The sequence below is a fragment of the Bacillus rossius genome, chromosome 1, assembly GCF_032445375.1.
Source record: "Bacillus rossius redtenbacheri isolate Brsri chromosome 1, Brsri_v3, whole genome shotgun sequence".
NCBI lineage: Eukaryota > Metazoa > Arthropoda > Insecta > Phasmatodea > Bacillidae > Bacillus > Bacillus rossius.
This window is the reverse complement of record NC_086330.1, coordinates 303,734,566-303,753,430: the sequence shown is the minus strand read 5'-3', so window position 1 is coordinate 303,753,430 and position 18,865 is coordinate 303,734,566. Positions and strand designations below refer to the sequence as shown.

The 18,865-nt window shown below is 39.2% G+C and overlaps 1 protein-coding gene across 4 annotated transcripts in view; it reads right to left on the bottom strand.

The window, feature by feature from the left end:
* Positions 1-18,865, bottom strand: part of LOC134527842 (esterase B1-like) — a 213,552-nt gene that overhangs the window by 88,954 nt on the left and 105,733 nt on the right. For all 4 annotated transcript variants that reach the window (XR_010074298.1, XM_063360795.1, XM_063360793.1 and 1 more), the window contains exons 3-4: positions 3,023-3,160; positions 317-467 (exon numbers count right to left, since the gene is read on the bottom strand). Coding sequence is in view for 3 of the 4 variants with exons in the window: in XM_063360795.1 (XP_063216865.1) it covers positions 317-467; positions 3,023-3,160 (289 nt within the window). In the remaining variant the exon portion in view is untranslated. The remainder of the gene's footprint in view (positions 1-316; positions 468-3,022; positions 3,161-18,865) is intronic.

Below are 18,865 nucleotides of genomic sequence, written 5' to 3'. Positions count from 1 at the left end.
GTGCTCATCAAGGATGCTAATCTACCACCACTGTTTTGGAAGTTGGTCGTGTCCCATGTTCATATTGGATGAATAAATAGTGACTTTTCCATATGTATCATAAGCCAAGCTGTATGAACAAAAAGTTTGAATATTTAATAGCATTAGATCTTGAACGCATCTCGATAAATTGTTTGTTACAGCTAGCACAAACGTCTATACTGGTTTCGTGCTTCACAGCCCATGGGAATCAAACACAGATATGAGCAAAATAGTTATCAAACGAACTTAGGTCAATACCAATTCAACTATAACATGGTTTCATAGGGAAACTCACCAAGAGCGCCAACACGGTAGTTCATAGTGACAAGAACCACCCCAGCATTAACGAGATGGTCTGGACCATAGAGGTCGGTGTTCCCGGACCCCATGTTGAAGCCCCCACCGTGAATCCAAACCATCACTGGCTTCAGTTGATCAGCTGTTAACTGCAAAATCAGAGGAAGGGTGGTAACACTCGACCACACCAGTTCAATGCTTTATTTGAAAACCATGTTACATGTCACACAAGCATTTGTGGCTCCACGCTGCCTCACCAAAGCGTGTATGGTGTGCTGCACAGCATACAGTACGTGTCAGTGCTGCCCCAGCAAACAGTGCGACAATGGGGAAGGGGCTTTAGAGTCGGGGGAAATACAGTATCAACCTCGTAGGTTTTTATGTACATTTCCTTCATACATGGTTAATTATTTTTAGTAAAGGCATCAATGTAACACGTCTTATCATTTTTCTTCTATTGATGTGACCTTAAATAATCAAGTTCGACATACGCTCCTACCAAAACCCAATCCTAGCCGAATCTCTCCTACTCAGGAGTAGGTAGTTCATCATCACAGAGCACATACTCAACTTCTGTTAACTTCAGTAGCATAAGTTTCCTGAATTCCTTTGCATTTGGCCCCACCAATAGCCCCAGTGAAATAAGTATTTTGGCATCGACATTGGCAAATTACGTGCAAAGAAAACCCTGTCGGTAAATGAGTGTGCCAACTAAATAAATCAGTAATATCAGTCAACCCTGTGCATCTCAATAAGTAACATTGTAGCATCGTGGGGGCTCACACCCTGTGATTTTTCCAGGCTACAGCTCTCCTGCCTCTATGCCACAGCCTAACCAGCTGTGCAATATCAATATTGTACACTATTATCCAAGATCAAGAGTGCCAGCAAAACACACATGGAGCTAGTGGTGCAGTGGTAAGACACTGCAGTGGTAAGACACTGCACTCACATTCCAGAGGAGCTAGGTTCGAATCCAGGTCCAACCATCCTGATGTTAGCTTTTAATTGTTGCCCAATCACACCAGACAAATGTTGGGATGGTTCTTTACTACAGGCCATGTCCCATTCCTTTCCCAATATCCCAGGTCTTTGTCCTGTTACATCTCGAATGATCTCGCTGTAAGTGGAGATGAAAAGCCAAAAAAAAATATATAGCAGTGCATGGAAAGGTTAATTTTTTTAAGAATATAGATTATAGACTTTTGTGGCCAGTCACTGACTAATTCTAGTCTTCCTGGTTAAAGCCAAGTCCATATATATGATGGTATGCCCGACATTTAAGCATGCCTTGTCATTGCTATCTTCAAGGGTGATTTAACTGAAGGCCTGGTATTAAGGCACAGTGATTATGAATTAAATAGGACCATTCACAGCCAAGCTGTTATTGGTCCATATGGGTGGCCTTGATTGTAGGAAGGTCTGGCTTATCAGTATGTGCAGTGGCCTTGACTGTGATTGTTTCTCAGATGGTGACAATCAAAACATTACAAAGCTGACATTTTCCTTTTACTTTTTTACATTTGATTCACTCATCCACGTTAAGCCCCTAAGGGCATTACCTTTACCATTTCAATTTTGTAATTCATTAATTTATTAATTTTTTTTGCCAGTAGAATAATTATCATCTTTGTGGATTTTTTTTAATGATTTAAAGTTTAAAGTTTCAATCAGGCAAAACTCTGTGAAAGAGTCATTCACTAACGAGCCACAGGTGGAAAGAGTCGCGCTCGCCCAATGAGTGACCAGTCTCCAATATTACACGGGATTACAAGCTCGTAGCAATGCTGGTTCTCAGGCAGACACAGAATGTCGGTAATGGTACTTCAAAATGTTGTACTTTTGAATCGTTGCAAAAAGTAAGTAACAAACTGTTTAATATGAATTAGCTAGCCCTACTCTCTATCTTTATCTCTCAGGACGTTTTGAGTGAACACAGTTTGTAACTTCACTGCAGTAAACACTCTAAAGATGGTAAATAATTTGACTGTAGCTCATCCCATGCAATATGTCATTTAGCAGGGGAATTACGGGTATCACACAATAGTGTGCATTGGAAGAACCTTTATTTGATTTTTCGTGATAAGAATTAACTGCGAGGACATAACTGTACACGATTCTATAGCACTGGACAAGCACAAAGAAGTTGGCGAGTAGCACTTGACCATCTCGCAACTAACGAGTTGCAGTTACTGTTCAAAATAGCCAATGCGTAATATCAGCTGCGTGTACAAAATTAATGACAATTTCCCTTAAAAAATTCTAGCATGTTATTTACATTTTCTTAGTAAAGAACCAACTGCGGTTTGAAATTTTTAATCTTTAATTGTTGTTTATGTTTAGGACATGGTTATGGTCTGTTAATATGTGTGGTGTTTACTATTCGTATGTAAGAGGACTGAAACATTATTACATAATCGTTGGTTTTTTTTAAAGACCTGCTCACAGCTCACTTCTGCTTACATGCTGTATCGGGGTAATTTAATTGTAAAATGTGTGTGTTAAAGGCTGTAGTAAATTATTTTCCATGGAGTGACCTTTGACTGAGCGCTAGTCTTCACAAGCTATACTCTTTCTTCATTGAAGTTTGAGAAATAATACCAAGAAAGCTGGACAGCTTAAACAGTCAATCTCCCCAAGAAAAAGGTTTCATTTCACCCCTCTTCCGCACCCCAACATCACACACGCAACCAAGCAGTCGGACCTGAGGAGTGTAGATGTTCACAAACAAGCTGTCTTCATGGCCCACAAACTCGTTGGAGAGCATGTCGAACTGAGGGCACACCGGCCCCTCCGCCGTCGCGTCCCGCACGCCTGTCCATGGGTCCACTGGCTGTGGAGGCTGCACAGAGTTCACACACTTGCATAAAGTCATTTCCTACAGCTAAACAGGTTTTTTCACTTGAAATAATTTTTAATAATGAAATTAGTGAGTTAACACGGTCACTTAAAATAAACAATTTAAAAAATAAATTAATAAATTGCTGGCTCCAAAATGTATCAACATTAATTTTTTTTGTATGTTTATAAAAATTTGTAAAAAAATTACTGTACATGCTTATGACATACACAAGACATAATCATTGTAAATATCGTAGAGGCAACACAGAATTACAGGTTTCCCAGAATAACTCACAAAATGATTTCTCTGACTTCTCCAGATATTTTATAATTTTAACTAACCAAAATCCATCAATATTTCCATAGAAAAACAACAAATCAAAATTTTTAACTGCTTCCGAACTTTTTCAGATAAAATGTATTTACTGATTCTTTAAAATTGTGATACGTCATGAATGAAATTAAGCCTCACATACCATAAAATATAACTACTGTACAGCACTGCGACACAGACTGAACACAAAATAATTATAAAATGCATGACAAAGAAAATGGATTAGAGATACAGGATGAGCCTTTGTCTATTTCATTTAAAGTCCATGAACATCAATAAAAAGTTTTAAACACAGCGATTCTCAGCAATCCTCAGCATTTTCGTAGGTAAAAATTGCTGTCTGAAGTTACAAGTCTTTAAAAGTGTTCTTTACCCCATTTGGAGTCAGAAAAATTCTGGTGGTTTTTCCTCATAATTCCTTCAACACATTGCGTAGTTTGAACACTTACGTAAAAACTAGTATTCTTTCAACTATCATCCCATTTTGTTATTACAGCTATGACAAATACTTTAAAACAATTAAAACACCCCAGTAGGAGTAACGAAGGGGTTTTGGGACAGAGTAAACATTGCTTACGCAATGATGGCGGCCCCCAGCAGTCGCCGTCTGCTGGGGGCCGCTATCTTGTCGGCCTGGGACAGTGTAAACCTTGATTACGTAACCTTGACAACCAAACATCGTCTTCTGGAGGCCGCCATTGTTGTTGACGTCACCTATCTTAGTTCTACTTTTCGTTGCCAGAGCGCGCCACCGTCGCTTCGAAGGCAGGAGTAGTGTACAAAAAAGCTGGGCGGCTGGGATTTGATCCAGGGGATGCGAGAAAGTCGAGGTTAGAAAGCAGATACCTTACCAACCAGACCACGAGACCAATTGAGGAGAGAAATAATTAAGAAATATAAGCCTAAATTCTCAACAAAAAAACACCGCCATACTTGCTATATTTAAAAATAACCAACTCCGAGTATGTTTAAAACAAATGTCGCCATACTGTTATGTTTAAAAACCCCCCACCTAGAGTTTGCTTAAAACAAACGCCACCATACTGCAATGCTTAAATTTTCAAAAACACCTCTCCGAGTATGCTTAAAACAAATGCCGCCATACTGCTTTGTTTAAAATCCTCCACCCCGAGTACGCTTAAAACAAACATCACCATACTAGATATGTCTAAATACAGCTCCCAGGGAGCACCACATATGCCGCCATATTTAATTCCAACAACCCCCACCAGAGCATCACACAGGAGAGCGTCATCTAGGTGTTGTCTGCTAAGACTCCACGCACACAGTGCGCAATTATAATTCCCCACATCATATTTTATATACAAAAAAAGCATAACAATATCTTTATTGTGTTAAGTAATAAAATAATATGAAAAAATAGTAAAAGTTCATATTCAAAGACCATTAATTTTTATTCCAATGTGTCAAGTAAAATAAGCATATATGCATTAAACATAATTTTTATATAAGCGTTATACAAACGCTGTGTAGGAAAGATTCTCTCAGAGCTGGAAGCTTGCCCATATAGTCGGAACAAATAGTACTGGCTCTCTGCCAGTGGTCAAAGTAAAATAAACATATGTGCATTAAATATAATTTTAAAATAAGCACTATACAAATGCTGTGTAGGAAAGTCTCTGAGTTGGAAGCCTGCTCGTGCGCTGCATCTGTGGGCTTGTTAACATTTGCCTGCTGCGAGACCTGGTTAGTGGGTGGCAGGGAAAGTCTTTACCAAGGTCGGGCCGTCGCTCGAGGGGGTAGGAGGAGAAATCTGTTATTGTCACCGGTTACCGCACGGTCGTCGACGATGAAGAAGAGACGTCACACGAGTGTTGGAATTACCGTTGAATATCACCGGTATTAATCTACATCTTTACCAACACAGGAAACCCCTTCCACGACACTAGGAAACGAACGCTACACTTTCTGTGAATTTAATTCACTAAATAAGTGTCAGGGTACGCAGTTACTTAAATCTTAGGACCATAAAAGCCGCCTTTAATTTCATTACCGTCCAAATCACTCAAATGAAACACACGTGGAAAACTATGCGTAACTCTGACTACTCTAAAAACCTCATGTGACCACCTCGGTATAAAAACTTTCTCAAACATCGTCTTGTGTTTTGAAATACGTACATAGGAACCCACGCGAGCCTTTGGCCGCCTAGGGTCTACTTTCTTAACATATCTGTAAAATTTTTGTAGCAAAGAGTTATCCCGCACATCGTTCGGAGCCATGCCTATAGTGCGGTGGAATCTATTATTGTAGACACAAAGTATTTTCGGTAAAAGTGTAAGCCACTTATAGCTTCTTCCTTTTGCCATGAACTCATGGTAAAGCATATCCTTTAATATTCTATTAAAATGTTCAACAACAGACGCCTTGACTTCGCTATAACTGGAGTAATGATAAATTGCATACTTATGCATTAAGGCTTGAAAAGATCTATTGTAAAATTCCGCTTCAGTGTCGCTTTGAATATTCTTAAAAGTCCCGCCTCTTTTAAAATATGTTCCATGGCCGCGGTAACCAACATTCCTGTCTTCCGTTTCACTGGAACCCCATAACCACGTTTGCTATAAACATCTATAGCAGTAAGGATGTACTTGAAACCACTATTTATCTTACTGTATGCTATCATCACCACCAAATCAACATGTAATAAATCACGAAGCCCATAGGTTAACACAGGTCTACGAGGAAAAATTCTACGAACTCCGCGATGCAGTTCATTAGAAATCACACGTTGTGCGACACTCATTTCGCAATATATACCGCTTCCTTCAACTCTTCAAGAATAGATATCACCTCGTTGCTGTGTCCGGTATGGCCAGCAGCTTGCGAGGCCATTAGTAATCTGAGGCGAGCAACAATCTGGTTCGGATTATCCCAATAAACAAATTGCTTTGTGCATTGCAAATCCAATTTTTTCTGTAACAAACCACTTCCTCACTGAGGTGAGCCAATATTCGGAAAAACAATCCCTTAATGATACCAAACTTTGCATGCGTTTCGCTTTTATAACATTTCGTCCTAGGATCATTTCTTTTATAGTAAGTATTTGTAATATCTAGTAAATGTCCGTATTGTTTTAAGGCAGACTCTGAGTAGATGTGCGGCTCTCGGCGGAACAATAATTCGAATAAGCCAGGAGCAGGCTGTATCAGTTCATCGTTGACGCGAATTAAACTATTATCGTGAAAAAATACTTCCGTATCCCCTAAGAACCAATGGTTGTTGCGTTTCTGGAGACCATAGGTCCCATCACCCGAACGAAGGTTGTAGCTCCGTAAGTAAGTCTGTACTTCACCCAATGAATCGCTCATAACACCACGACGTATAGTAGTGTCAGAACCATCACTATCACTCATTACCGGATCTGGTTTCACTTCCGAAGACTCTTGTTTCGGAATATCATGTTGTTGCGGGATATACTGCATGAGCGACGAGTCTTGTCCAAGCTTATCCAAACGCGAATTAACAGACTTGAACATTTTTTGATTAATCGCATCCCTCTTCATTCGCGCTCACTTAGCCAAAATATATTTGGCACGTATGTTCCGTATGACATGATCTAAACTACAAGGGTCTAGAAGTCGGTGGTCTTGCAGTCGCAGGAGGTGGTTTCGGAGGCGTGGGTCGCATAGCAACAGTCCTCGCAGTCGATACATTGACTGAAATCAATCCATCAACACCATTCTTCACACCACAATAGTACGAGTCAAATTGAGAAACCCGTTGCGATATGTCAGCGCTACTAGCAGTAAGTTTCAATATCAGCTCTGCCAAGATATTGTTTATAACAATCTTTACCTTATCTACAATCGTATTCTCAAATAGGTCGAGTTTATTCTCCAACAAAGTAACATACATTTCACCTAACTTTGTTGGCAGTACTGACAGACAGACTGACAGACGAGCATTAATTTTATCCACAGACCGCTGTTCCTTCGCCTCCATATTCCGTAAAAACTCAATAATACCAACCTGCACATCCCTTTCATTGATTAGCGATGAATTAAACTCCATAAACCGACGCGACACCTCCTCAGTCACCGTGTGAGTGATTACAGAAATGACCAAGTAAATATAATGTTTATTGCACCATCCCCAGCATCCTTAGGCATACCCACATGCTTTAAAAGTTTTCTGCCTAAATCGCAATTTCCATCAAAATCGCGGGATATACACGAGTCAAGCTGAAATTTCACAGGACCACCTCCAAACTTGGATACGCTGTAGGTCATCCTTCAACGACCCACAACAATAAAATGATAAAAACCACAACGATACCTGCCATTAAGTAAAGGACAATCCTTTACGATAACAAGAAAACCATGTTGATTTTTCCAACACAAGAAGCACATATCTTTAAATGTTTGAAATCCCATATCTCTGTTTACATGATCATCGTAAGCATGTCGCAAATTAAGAAAATCCATGCGGAAAAGCACGATAACATTCGAATTATTCCGAAGCAAATGTTTAGTATTTTGCCATACATTTGACCCAGGTAAAAAACATCCGTCAACATGTGCATGTCTACCCATAGAAAAATACTGCTGTATGATTCCTTGTTTCTCACACATTATATCGTCAAATACAAACACTGAATTGGCCCTGACCTCGCTAGGAGGTATCACATCAGCATTTTCCATATATATTGGAAATATCCCAAACCTTTCACGGCTCTAAGAACCGTAGCCAACCGTTGATACATTGGTTGTTGCAGCGACTTTGAATACAGATACACATTCTCAAACCGAAGACCATTCGATTCCTCGAGTAAACTAAGTAGGACACACGTTTTTCCGCATTCAGACGGGCCGACAAACAAACATTTTACTGTCGAAGGTAATAAAGACCCGTGGCGCGATTCGCGAGCACTGGCCTCATCGGCCTGTGTAATCCGCACAGGCAGCGACTCGCGCTGTGGCACTACTTCCATTATGCAACTAAACAGAAAACTATAAAACCAGCATACTTATACCAACTTGAATCAGTATAGTGTTATGCGTTGTACACGAAAGAAGGTACAAAGAGGTGGAGGAATAATAAACTCTGTTATTAACAAGCTGCCAGTAGAATTACATCTGCCAGGATATAATTACTGCGGTCCGGGAACGAAACTTGCCAAGAGGCTAGCATGCAGTGATACAGGCAGTGGCGGTTATTGCATTAGAGCACACTCGCACGTGAACACCCTCGCCTCATTTAAATAGGCGCCTACTGTAATACTTAAATATCATACACATAGAATAATAAATAAATGCAACCCATTTGGTCTTATAACCATTAGCAATATTTTCCAAAACCGCCGCTATAAAGTAAGCGCAGCTTGCTGCTGCTTTGTTTGCTGGGATCGCACGTGGGGTGGTGGCATGGCGGGCGACGCAGACTGGTATTTGAGCTGAAAAGCTGGCCATAAATCAAAAATGTCAACTTGAATGATTAGCTTTGGCCTTGGGGTCCCAAAACAGGCAGAAAAATATGACATCATGTGGCAGTGTCCCCACCTCAGTAGGACTAATCAAACTACTGTACAAGCAGTTGGAACCCAGCACTCGCGTGGTATGGTTGTCTTTGTTCGCGGCATTACAGTATGTTAACGAAACTGTTTTGAGTTGTTTTCGTGTTATAAGTGGTTTTTGTGAAATAATTTATTATGGATGTGTTGAGCAAGGTATGTACCTTCTAACTGACCATTTTTTATTTATTTAAGACTGTTATTTTTAATGTTCATGCCATTCTAAAACCTCACAAAAATTACGTCAATTTTTTTTGTAATTTTTACATAAGTGAATGTTTTTAAACATGTTGTACTCATTTGTACTACTTCAAAGTTATACTTTATGATACTTCAGAATGTCTATTTTCAGAATGAGAAGTCAAAGTTTTCCCCAATTTTCACAAAAAATAATGATGACCATAAATAGATAAGATTATGGTTGTTTTTATTATTTTTTGTTATTTTCAGGTTCTCAGGCTTCAGCCATGTCTATGACTCGAAAACAACTACACGAGCTTATAAGAGGAAGTGCAAAAAGGCTCTTTGATGCAAAGCTCAAAGAATTAGAAAAAAAAAATATCTGAAATTACGAAGTGCCGTTCTGAGAAATTATCGGAATTGACAAACATCATTAACAGTTTTAAGATTGTTTACAAGCGAAAATGGACCGCATGTAACAGTACAGAAAGTCGTTTCTTGGAAAGAATCGAGACTGGTTAAATGAAGAAGTTTGTTTACCTACTGCCGCAGATCCTTTATTAAAAGGGCGACCGAGTAAAGAATTTGGGGAATCAAGTGATCGATCAAAGCGCCGAAAAACAATAGAACTTGTAATAATGTTCCTGTAGATGAATTGACTTACGCAGCGCAAATGAGTAATCGTGCGGCAGGCAATAAAGATGTGGCTTAAGTACTTAAAGACATAACAAAGTATCCAACCAGAGCAACAAAGTTTCGCAAAGCAGTCGCTGCTGGTAGTCAATGTACTATTACCAAAAAACACTCGCCGGAAGAGGCTTTGGCAATATTTGTAGAAGCTAACTTATCAATGAGTCAGTACGAAGTTATACAGCATGCTAACAAAGATGTGTACCCTGTTATAAATATGTTCAAAAAGCAAAACAAAAAGATTGTCGGTGAAACGTGTGGTGAAGTGAAATTGCAAGATTTGGTGGATCACACAACAATGAGATTGTGCAAGTATTTAGAAGAAGTATTAGATGCCTATAGTCATGAAGTAACTAAAGATTTTGTGCTAGGCTTTAAGTAGGGATGTGATGGATCTCAGCAAAGCCAATACAAACAAAAATTTAAATATAATGAAGACAGTGATGCTAACATTTTCCCCAGTTCCCTTGTGCCTTTAAGATTAATGTCTGGTAAAAAGGTCATCTGGCAGAATCCGTGTCCATCGTCACCTAGATTCTGCAGGCCAATTAGATTTATTAAAGAGAACAAGGACATCACAAACGAAGAGATTGAATACATAGAAAATCAATCAAAAAATTTGATACCAACAAATATTAGCGAAAAAATTAAAAATAAAACACTTGTTACTTCCCACAATGGTGGACGGAAAAGTGTGCAACGCAGCAACTCACACTGCATCGACAATGCGCTGCTATATATGTGGTAGCACATCAAAAACTTGTAATGATTTATCAATAAGAAGCACGGAAGATCCGGAGACTTTCAAATTCGGATTATCCATTTTGCACGCTAGGATTCGATTCTTTGAATTCCTTTTACAATTATCGTATAAGATAAAAACAGAAGTACACAAAGGTCGCGTCACAACTAAGAATGACAAAGAAAAAATAAAAGTCGCCAAAGAAGAAATCCAAAAACAATTTAAGGAAAAAATGGGATTGCTGGTTTACGTACCTACCTATAGTTATTTATGGTAATACAACTGACGGCAATACATCCCGCAGATTTTTCGGTGACGTTAATGTAGCAGCTGCCATTACAGGGATAGACCTCGAAGTGATTCTCCGATTTAAAATAATATTGGAGGTGATATTTTCGGGTTACGACATAAATGTCGAAAAATTTGGTACATACACCATGGATACTGCAAAGCATTATGTAGAATTGTATGCCTGGCAACCTATGTCACCAACAGTCCACAATATATTAACTCATGCTCCGAGTATTATATCGAATGCTTTGTTACCAATTGGTCAGTTGTCGAAAGAGGCTGCAGAAGCGAGGAACAAACATTTTCGCCAGTACAGAGAAAGCTTCTCCAGAAAATTGTCCAGGATGGATTGTAATGAGGACGTTTTAAATAGGCTCTTGTTAACTTCGGACCCATTTTTGAGTGGCATTAGATCTAACTTAAAAAGAAAAAGGCAGACAATATCAAATGAAGTCTTAGAGTTTTTACAACCAGCTGGTTCTTTTGATGATAGTGATAATAATGATGAAATGTTGTCAGTTGTATTATTACTTTTGATAACCTGTGTCTGTTTAATATATATTAATTTATGTACTTTAAAATTATTTCATGAATTTTTTGTTATACACCCAATTAAACCTGAAGGCAGTATAATTTATATGGGTTTTGCTTGAGTAAACAGCTACAAGTATCTATGTAACTATAACTATCGTGAGTTTATTGATATACATAAAGTTGTATTGTAACTTTTGTTAACCTGTGTCTGTTTAATATATATTAATTTTGTACTTAAAAATTATTTAATTATTTATTTTTGTTATACACCCAATCAAGACTGTAGCCATTATAATTTATATGGGTTGTGCTTGAGTAAACAGCTATAATAGATATATAACTATAACTTTATTGATAGAAATAGCTTTTAATTGAATAATTAACACCTGGGCACAAAAAACCCAAAAAAATAATTTTGGCCAGCTTTCTAACTCAAATACCAGTCTGTGAGATGGCGCGTCGCTTGGCTCGAAGCGACGCGACGTGGTGGGGGTAGCTCCCCATAAGCCAGCCTAGGAGCACAGTCCAGTCGTGCGCAACACTATCCTGTGCGCGGCGCGACATTTCTTGTCCTGTTTCTCCCATTTTTACTCGCTCTTCGAGAATGATGACGGCGCTGTTTGTCACTTGTTATTGTTCTACTTTAGTGTGTTTAATGCGACATTTAAAAAGTTTGTTTTAACTCTAAGTTACTCGTTATGGCCTTGAGTAAGTTAACAGTCTCGGACATAAAAACACTGGTGTTCTCTAATTTGTCATTGGAAAGGAAAATCGCAATAAAACAAGCAGGCAAGCCAATGCCTAAACTGACTATAGTGCAAGTGACTAAGTCAAAAAATAGGGAATTCAGGAGAGAATTTAAGCAGGACATTTACGAGAAAAACTCGTGGATCTGTGGATACGAAGAAACCAACCGGCTCTATTGTTTTCCCTGCCTGCTCTTCGCGAAACGAAGTGGTGTATCTAGTTGGGTAAGTTTTCGCGTCTCAGATTTGTCTCACTTATGTCAAAAAATAAAGAAGCATGAGAGTGCAGAAACACATTTGAATTCCGTCCTGGAGTTTCATCTTATGGGGCAATTAGACATTCGCCAACAACTTGATTGTGCCTACAGTTTGAACATTAAACAACATAACGAGAAAGATACAAAAAATCGTTATGTCTTGTCTAAAATTATAGATTGTATAAAATTTTGCGGGGCGTTCAAACTCGCGCTGCGAGGTCACGACGAGACACAAGAATCTGCTAATCCCGGAATTTTTAGAGGGTTAGTTAATTTTTCAGCAGAGTTAGACAAATCTTTGAAAGACCACCTTGCAAATGCAACTGTTTTCAAAGGGACTTGGAAAGAAATCCAAAACGATTTGCTAGATTGTATGCTTAAAGTCTGCCAAGAATACATCAAAAAATAAATTTCATGTGCAAGTTTTGTTTCAGTGATCACAGACGAAACGACAGACATATCATCTTTATTCCAATTGGTTATAGCTTTTCGCTATGTGTTACCTAAAGGGCAAGCAGTAGAACGATTCTGGCAGTTTGTAAATCCTCCAGGACATGATGCTGTGCCAATCGCAGAATGTATTCGCATTGTTTTGGTAAGTATTGTTGACAACCCCGAGAAACTGATATCTCAGAGTTATGATGGGGCTAGTGTAATGAGTGGGCATCACAATGGTGTTCAGGCCATTATTCAAAAAAATTATATAAATGCACAGTACGTGCATTGTTATGCGTGTCAGCTGAATTTAACTTTGGCACAATCTACAAGCCAAAACCAATAAGTCCATGTATTCTTTTCCAATTTGAGTGATATAACTAACTTATTTAGCCACTCGCCACAGAGAATTGCTGTTCTTGATGGCGTTGTTGGCAGGAGAATTCGTCGTGCTTCTTCTACAAGATGGGATTTTAAGAGTCGTACACGGTGTACGAGTACCTACAGAAAACAACTGATTGAATGCATGAACGAAATTGAGTCGTCATGCAAGCAATCAACAACAAATCAACTAGTCGGGAGCTATTCGGCGCATGTTGAATGATCCAGTGTTTGTATTTTGGCTGACAGTTTTTCACAATATAATGCCGCACATAGACATTATGTTTAATCAGCTACAAAAAAGGAGCATCGATGGCGATAAAGTCAGGAAACATGTTGACAGTTTTCGACTTCCATTTGAAAAAGAAAGAGAGAATATGGATAAAGTGAGAATGCGAACAGAAATGTCGGTGCCAGAGCAGCATTCTAAAAAAAGGAAAGTGGAAGATGTTCATGTAAATAGAACTGTTGCAGCCAAGGAAGTATGTGATGTGATTACTAATCAAATAAAGGAGAGGTTTTCTTTCACAACATATTATTCTGCGGTATACCTTTTTGATTCCGAAAACTTCCAGGATTATGATAAGCAATTTCCTGATCATCTTCTTGAACAAACAACCAAAACGTATCCTTTCTTAGATAAGGCTCGTTTTAAAACTGAGCTAGCAGTAATTTACAAACGACACGACTTCCGAGATATGGATGGATCAGATAGTCTTCTGCAGTTTGTCCTTGAAAACAATTTACAGACCACGTTTACGTAAACACACAAATTGTTACTTATTTCAACTGTTCCGATGACTACAGCTGAAGCTGAACGATGTTTCTCAACCCTGAAGAGGAGAAAAACATTTTTAAAAAGTACAATGTGTGAAGACAGACTCAGTGCGTTAGCCATGCTTTCAATAGAAAAAGACATGATAAAATACCAAATTTTAATGACATGGTCATTGAATTATTTTCTTCTAAAAAAACATAGAAGGATGGATTTGGTTTATAAGAACTTCACTTAAGCATTTCAATTTCAAAAATATTCTAAATAATATCCTCACATAATGTTTTCCTATGTTGTTAAAACTAGAGTTCGTAAATTGTTCAACTTCATTTTTAGGCGAAATGAATTGTTCAGCTCATTTTACAGTGAATTGTTTAGATTAGTTTCAAGTTAACATGTATATAGTGATGCTCAAAGAAAGTTCTGTCAAAGGAAAAGATTAAAAATTAAATTATATTTGTGAATACCATATATTTATATTACTATCGTACTACTGTAATTATATTTAAGTGCTTAAGGAAAGTAAGTTCAAAGGAAAAGTATAAACTACCGGTACTTCAAATTTTGTAAGTCAATGCTGTATTTAAATATTGTAAATGTAATGCTGTTGTAAATACAATATATCTATTTATATATAATTACCAACAAAACAACGGATAAAATGATAGACCTTATTTAAAACTGGTCACATCAATAACACTCTTGCTAGCAAACTGTATCAGAATTTTGTGTACTTTACATTTTATGGTAATCATTTGTATTTATTTTAAAAAGACTTCACACTGCATAACTTAACATTTGCTATATTATCAGTGTGAGCGGCATATCCGGTGGCTATTTTGGAGGTAAAAACTTCACTTTCGCCCCACAATAACTTGGAACAAATTGTAGTATTTTAGTGATAATAAAAATGCCCAAAAAGCACCATTTTACACCTTAAAATCCTATTTTTTCCAGGGGGAGGCCCCCGGACCCCCCGCTTCAAATGGGAAAGGGGGGGGGGGGGGGGGGGGTCGGTGATTATTTATATAAAGAGACCAATGCTGTGAACCCCCATTTTCAAAAGGCACCAGCCGCCACTGGATACAGATGTCAACTCCCTTGACGAGGCGTGTCGTCTCCACGATATTAGCTATTCTAAAAGTGAAAACCTAAGTGACAAACACATAGCCGATGGTATATTAGCGAACCAAGCTGCACAAGTAGCAAATAATCCCGCAACGAAATTCGGGGAAAAAGTCGCAGCATGGGGTGTCAATAAGATAATTAGAGTAAAACGCAAGATTGGCAGCGGCGTCTCAACAAAGAAAAACCGCGCGAAAAAAGGTGGACTATTACCTTTCATATTCCCAGCGCTGGCAGCGCTAGGCAATTTGATAGGCGGAGCATCGGGTATAGCCAAGACCGTGAACACGACTAAACACCAGGCTAGAATGTTAAGCCAGAATGCACAGCACAATAGTAAAATGTGGGCACTTGCTAAAAAGATTAGGGTCTATACCTGTGTCCCTACCCCAAGTCAGGGGGAGGGGTCAAGCAGAGAAGAAGGAAGAGGAGTGGAAAAAGGAAATGAAGATACTGAGTAACCTGCCAAAGTGACCCTTTACCACCACAGACCTAAAGACAGCAATTAGGAAATAAAAAATTCCACATTTTAGAAATATGTTTATGAAGGATAAACTACCCACAAAACCATACCACAACAAGAGCGGTATTATTAATTTAAATACGAGTAAGGGACCCGGAACACACTGGGTAGCGTACACCAAGGCTGGTCGTGCAGCTCAGTATTACGATAGTTTTGGAGACCTGTCACCGCCCTTAGAAATGCAGCGATACCTGAGTGGCTGCAAAATAAAATATAATTCCGATAGACAGCAAAAGTTAAATTCATTCAACTGAAGTCACTTATGCATAAAGTTTCTCATCTCGGTATGTAAGAAACACTAACCATAGCGAAGTACGCGCAGACGAACCTCCATAGTGCTTCTAAACCTATCCTGAACTCTGTATTGTTTAAGAATCTATCATGAACATGTCCATCACGCTAATACTAAGTGTAAACACATCGGAACTGTAGTCAATACACTTCCCTCCAATCGATGTAAGTGATGGGTTATGGCAGCTCACTCTCGTGGATTTTACCGTATACAATTCTATCCCGAACGTGGATGCAAGCAACCGGATATTCAGGTACAAGTTGAAGAATGAAGAGACAGCGCGAGAGATTAAATTACCTATAGGTTCCTACAAAGTCTTAGACATTGAAATGTGTATTAAACAACACCTACCCGCAGACGTAACGTTTTCGTTGAAAGGTAATCCAAACACTTTACAATGTGTACTGCAAAGCAATGCACAAATAGACTTCACTGGCGACCGCTCCCTGGCCCCGATGCTTAGTTTCAACCCGGAAATATACGAGGCGAATAAAATTCACGAGTCGACCCAGCCTGTAAACGTGATGCCGGTAAATGTGATTAGAATCACGGCGAATATCATTGGCCACAGCTTCCTTAATGGAAAACCAAACTACGATACATGAATTTTCCCCAAATGTTCCTCCAGGATATAAGCTCAGGTATACGCCTCAAACACTCATTTACAGTCCAGTTACCATGGAACAAATACGAGAGTTGGTCATTAGAGTGGTAGACCAGAACGGTAAATTAATCAACTTTAGAAACGAGCTGATTACATTATGCTTACATTTGAAAAAAGTATGGGGGTAAGATATTTTGGTTTGCATTAAGGGTCGGGGGTGAAAATGCATAGAGTCAGTACGAAAGCAAACATCAAACGGTTAACACCTGTCAAAGTGAGGTTCCTAGAAAAATTAGGTTTCAAAGTATTTCCAAGTGGAATATAGTATACTCGATGTTCAACAGTCACTGCAGTTTGACGATGCAGTCGCAAAATGTGAAATGCACACGTATAAACCATACATTGCGGGACCGTACGAGCCAAGTTCCAAGATAGTTATAGCAATACAAAACTCTGACGTGTATACACAGATAGCTAAATCGTTTCTGCGAATTCGCGGTGCATTCATGAAACCAAACGGGTAAAAAACTGACAATGCAAAAATCGTAAACAATGGTATATTACATATGATAAACCGAATATCATTTGAACTTAACGGCGTGACAATCGACAAGGTACGCGAGGTTGGAATTGTGACAACAATGAAAAACTATTTATCGCGCACACGTAATGAAAAAGCCGTAAGTAAGATGGCAGGATGGGTCCCGACGGCAATTACAGTTTACCACTTATGGTGCACGATGAGTTTGAAATATGTGTACCATTGAACCAGTTGTAGGCTTTGCAGAAGACTACAAACAAATATTAATAAATTGTTAACAAATGCTCGTTATAATCACAGCAAACAGTTATATTAACGCTATAATGGACACAAGCGATCAGCCACAACAAGTGACATTAAGTTTGCAATCTATTGACTGGCTTGTTCCGCATGTAACATTAAGCCCCGCCCAGCGAACGCGACTGTTGAAAATGGTTGAAAAAGGTAGCGATATATACATTGCTTTCAGATAATGGGGAGTAGAGGTTTATCCAAGTTTACATCACAGAGTGTCAGTTGGGCTGTAAAATCTAGCTTCTCTAGCGAACGCCCCCGTTATATAATAGTGGCATTGCAAACCGGCAGGCACAACGTTCTAGCCGCAAACATATCTAAATTCGATCATTGTAATTTACAAAATATCAAGGTCTATAGCAACAACCGCAGAGGTACAAGACCAGTATCATTTTGTCACAACACAGTGTTGCTCAGAGCCTGGATGGTTGAAAACATTGCTGGGAACAACAAGAAAGTGGAAACGCCAGAGGAGGTTGAGATGCTGGTATAATTGGAGGAGGAAGTGTTATACGTGCGGGACCGACATCGCGACTAGGCGACTAGGCTCCAAGGCTGCAGCAAGTGGCGAGGGAATAATAATAATAACAGGGGACGTCGAGATGCTGGTATAAATAGATCTCAGTGGTCCAGAGCCAACCAGTCAACAGGCAGTCTACACCCGTGGGGAACGACACTAGCAAAACCATTGACATTCGACCCAACAGCACATTACATGGAGGTAATGCCAGGCTTCCGCTGCATGCAATGTGTCACCCCGGACGGTCGATGTCAGCTGCACGTTGCAACTTGGATCATCATTGGGTGAGTGACTGAGATGAGGAGAACCCAGACATCCTAGAGACGCCCTGCAAGCTGTCAGACTATGTCGTACACCATATACGGCCAGATACTACATTCCCCACAACGCTAGAAGAACTTAAGGCAGCAGCCGCCACGGAAGCTATAAGCACAGTTCCCGATTATTCCTCCATAACGTGTGAACTGACATGCATCGCGAAGCCAGAAACTATCGTTCGTTGGGTAGAGAGCGGTGCGGCGGATTTATTCACTATACCATATATGGTAATCATAGATGGTACTGTGCCGGAAATTTGTTAATTCGACACATTTGTTTTAAATTTTTATTATAATTTTAAATTATTTTTGGAAATTTTATTTGCTCTATAATTTGGTTACTAAAGGGCGATTTACACTTTGTTAGGCTGGTGTACTCCCCTAAGATAAACTTTGTGCCAGTAGTCTGAAGCACTTTTCCCAGAGACCTATATGATCTTTTGCAGATCTAAGATTTTGTTGGCTGCCAGTTTAACATTTCCCTCGCTTACAGGCACGTCCCCGCCTGTAACGTTACTTCACTTCATGACTAAAACTGCACACAACAGCTCCGGACGAGTTGTTACCATTTCTCAGAGGCGAGCTGACCATA